General features: G+C 59.3%; 1 protein-coding gene across 1 annotated transcript in view; it reads left to right on the forward strand.

Moving 5' to 3' along the window:
• LOC113962037 (IgGFc-binding protein-like) overlaps positions 1-2,003 on the forward strand; it is a 24,533-nt gene extending 22,530 nt beyond the window's left edge. Inside the window, 3 exon segments of the mRNA XM_027672845.1 lie at positions 101-475; positions 1,114-1,395; positions 1,871-2,003. Of these exon segments, the coding sequence (XP_027528646.1) occupies positions 101-475; positions 1,114-1,395; positions 1,871-1,873 (660 nt within the window). The 3' untranslated portion in view covers positions 1,874-2,003.
• Positions 2,004-2,992: the final 989 nt, after the last annotated feature.

Below are 2,992 nucleotides of genomic sequence, written 5' to 3' on the forward strand. Positions count from 1 at the left end.
GGGGGGACATGGGGACATGGACCATGACACTTCACAGCACCATCATCCCTATTTTTTGACCACTTTTTCCTACTTTTCCCCCCTTTTTCCCTGGAAACAGATCGCCCAGACCATCCTGACCCGGGACTGCTCCCAGTCCTGCACGTGCCGTGGCCCAGGGGGGCTCCAGTGCCGCCCCTTCTCCTGCCCCCTGGGCCACACCTGTGACCTCTTGAATGGCACCCGGACCTGTGTCCCCCGCCCGGGGCGGTGCCTCCTGTCCTCCCCCACCCACTTTGTCACCTTCGATGGCCTCTCCGGGGCCACCCTGGCCACTGGCGTCTACGTGGTGGCCACCATGTGTGACCTCCGGGCCCCCACCTGGTTCCGGCTGCTGGGGGTCATTGGGGACATCGGGGACCACCCAGGGGTAGTGGGCCTTCACCTCTTCACCCACCAGGGGCTCATCACCGCCCACACGGACAGCAGGGTCTGGGTGAGTTGGGCCCAAAAGTGCCACTCCTGACCTTGGTTTTAACCAAAAATCTGGGTTTTTTCCTTTATTTCATGCTGGGAAAAAGTCCATGTGGGTTGTCCCATCCCACCACCACAAGATGTTCTGACCTTGATTTTGCCCCAGATTGCTCTTTTTTCCTCTGATTTCACGCCAGAGAAGCACCTACATGGGTTGTCCCTCACCATGCCTTGACCCACCTCATCATTTTGACTAAAATTGCTCTTTTTCCCCCCAATCGCTCTTTTTTCCCCCAATTTTGTGCCAGAGAGGCACCTATATGGGTTGCCCCTCATCCCACCCCCCCATGCCTTGATCCATCCCATCATTTTGCCTAAAACTGCTCTTTTTTTCCCTAATTGCTTTTCTCAATTGCATGCCAGGGAAGCAGCTCTGTGGGCGATGGTCACTATGACACATCCATAGACTGACCTACCCCATCATTTTGGCTAAAATTGCTCATTTCTTCCCAGTTTCATGAACCTACAGGTTGTCCCTCATCCCACCATGCCTTGACCCATCCCATCATTTTCCCCAAACTCCCTCTTTCCCACCCAGACTCCTCCAATCCCCACTCCCACATCCCAATACCCAAATCCCCCACAATTTGGCTTTTCCAGCTCAACGGAGTCCCCACCACCCTCCCCGCGGAGCTCTCGGGGAAGTTGAACATCACAGAGTCAGGCGGGACCCTCCGGATCAGGTGGATCCCAGGATTCCAGGTGGAACTGGGAGCCCAGGGGGTTGCCCTGGAGGTGACAGAGGACACTCGGGGGACCCTCTGTGGCCTCTGCGGGGACTACGACGGGGCCACAACCAATGACCTGCGGGGCCCGGACGGGACACTGACAGGGGACACGAGGGAGCTGGCACAGGCCTGGAGGGCTCCTGACTTCAGCCAGGTGGGGACACCTGGGGGGGCAAAGGGGGAGGGGCTTGTGGGGGTTGGAAGGAAAAAAGGGGAAAAGAGCGTGAAAAAGAGGGGGAAGAGCCCGCCCAGCAAGGAGAACGATGGAAAAAAAGTTGGAAAAGAGCTCAAAAAGGAGGGAAAGAGCCTAAAAAAGAGGGGAAAAGAGAAAAGAGGTGAAAGAGCCAAAAACAGGGGGAAAGAGCCCAAAAAGAGGGAGAAAGAGTCCAAAAAAGAAAGAGACCCCAAAAAAGGGGAAAGAGCCCCCCAAAAATGGGAGGGTAGCACAAAAACGGGGGGAAAGAGCCAAAAAAGGGGGAAAAGTGACCAAAAAAGGGGGAAAAGAGCCTCCCAAAGTGGGGGGGGACAGCCTTAGAAAACAGGGGAAAGTTCAAAAAAGCATGAAAATGACCAAAATAGAGGGAAACTGCCCCAAAGCTCCCCTGGATTTTTCCTTTTTTCCCTCCCAGTGATGCGGAAAATCGACTTTTCGCCGCTGCCATGACCCGAAACCGCCCCGGAGACGGAACAGCCGCGTTTCTATATCCCTCAAACCCGCCCTTCCCCTCCCCCCCCCAAAAAAGAAATAAAAGTTGGGGAGAAAACGCCGTTTGTGGGTGATTTGTGGGTGGAATTCCGGGAGTTCTGGGGAAAGCAGGAGCGTGGGAATGCGGGGGGGGTGTCCCGGGGCCGGGGGGGTCCCGCCCCGGGCGGTTCCGTGTGCCCCCTTCCCCCCCCCGTGGGTCAATATTTCCCAAGGCCCGAGTCCCACGGGGGGGAGGGGCGGGGGGGGCACCCGGATGTGGGGGGGGGGGAGGGGGGTCCCGGACATCCGAGTGCCCCGGAGGGAGGGGGTGGCTGCACAGCTGGGGGGGTCCCCTCCCCAGTGTCCCCAGTCCCTCCCAGTACACCCCAGCCTCCCGCCCCCCCGTTTCCCCCAGTGTGCTCCTCAGTGTTCCCAGTTCACCCCAGTAATTACCCCCCAGTCTCTTCCAGGCATCCCCAGTTGATCCTGGTCCCCTCCAGTGTGCCCCCACTGTCCCCAGTCCCTCCTAGTGCATTCCAGTCCCCACCCCCCCATCCGCCACAGTGTTCCCAAATCCCTCCCTGTTTGTCTCAGTGCCCCCCCAGGGTCCCTCCCCAGCCTTCCCAGTGTCCCCCAATATGCCCCAGTACCACTCAAGTGCCTCCCAATTCATCCCAGCCCCCCTCGGTGCCCCCCCCACAGCCTCTCCCAGTCCATTCCAGTCCCCCCCAGTTGCGGTCTGGGCAAAGACGGAACTGCCCGGGGCCCTGGGAGGTGCCACCTGGGGGTGTCCTGTGTCATCCCCCCCCCCCAATGTCCCCAACCCTGTCCCCTCCCCGGGTATAAAGTGGCTCCAGTCACAGCAGTAGGACAGACTGGGACCATGAGAGTGCAGTGAGTGGGGGCACTGGGGGGGACATGGGGGACAGGGGGGGACATAGGGACATTGGGGGACATGGGGACATTGGGGGACATGGGGGGACATGGAGGGTCATGGGGGGACATGGGGAGACATGGGGACATGGGAGGTCATTGGGGTCATGGGGGGACATTGGGAGACATGGGA

The sequence above is a fragment of the Neopelma chrysocephalum genome, unplaced genomic scaffold, assembly GCF_003984885.1.
Source record: "Neopelma chrysocephalum unplaced genomic scaffold, ASM398488v2 Primary Assembly neopelma1_99866, whole genome shotgun sequence".
NCBI classification, from domain to species: domain Eukaryota; kingdom Metazoa; phylum Chordata; class Aves; order Passeriformes; family Pipridae; genus Neopelma; species Neopelma chrysocephalum.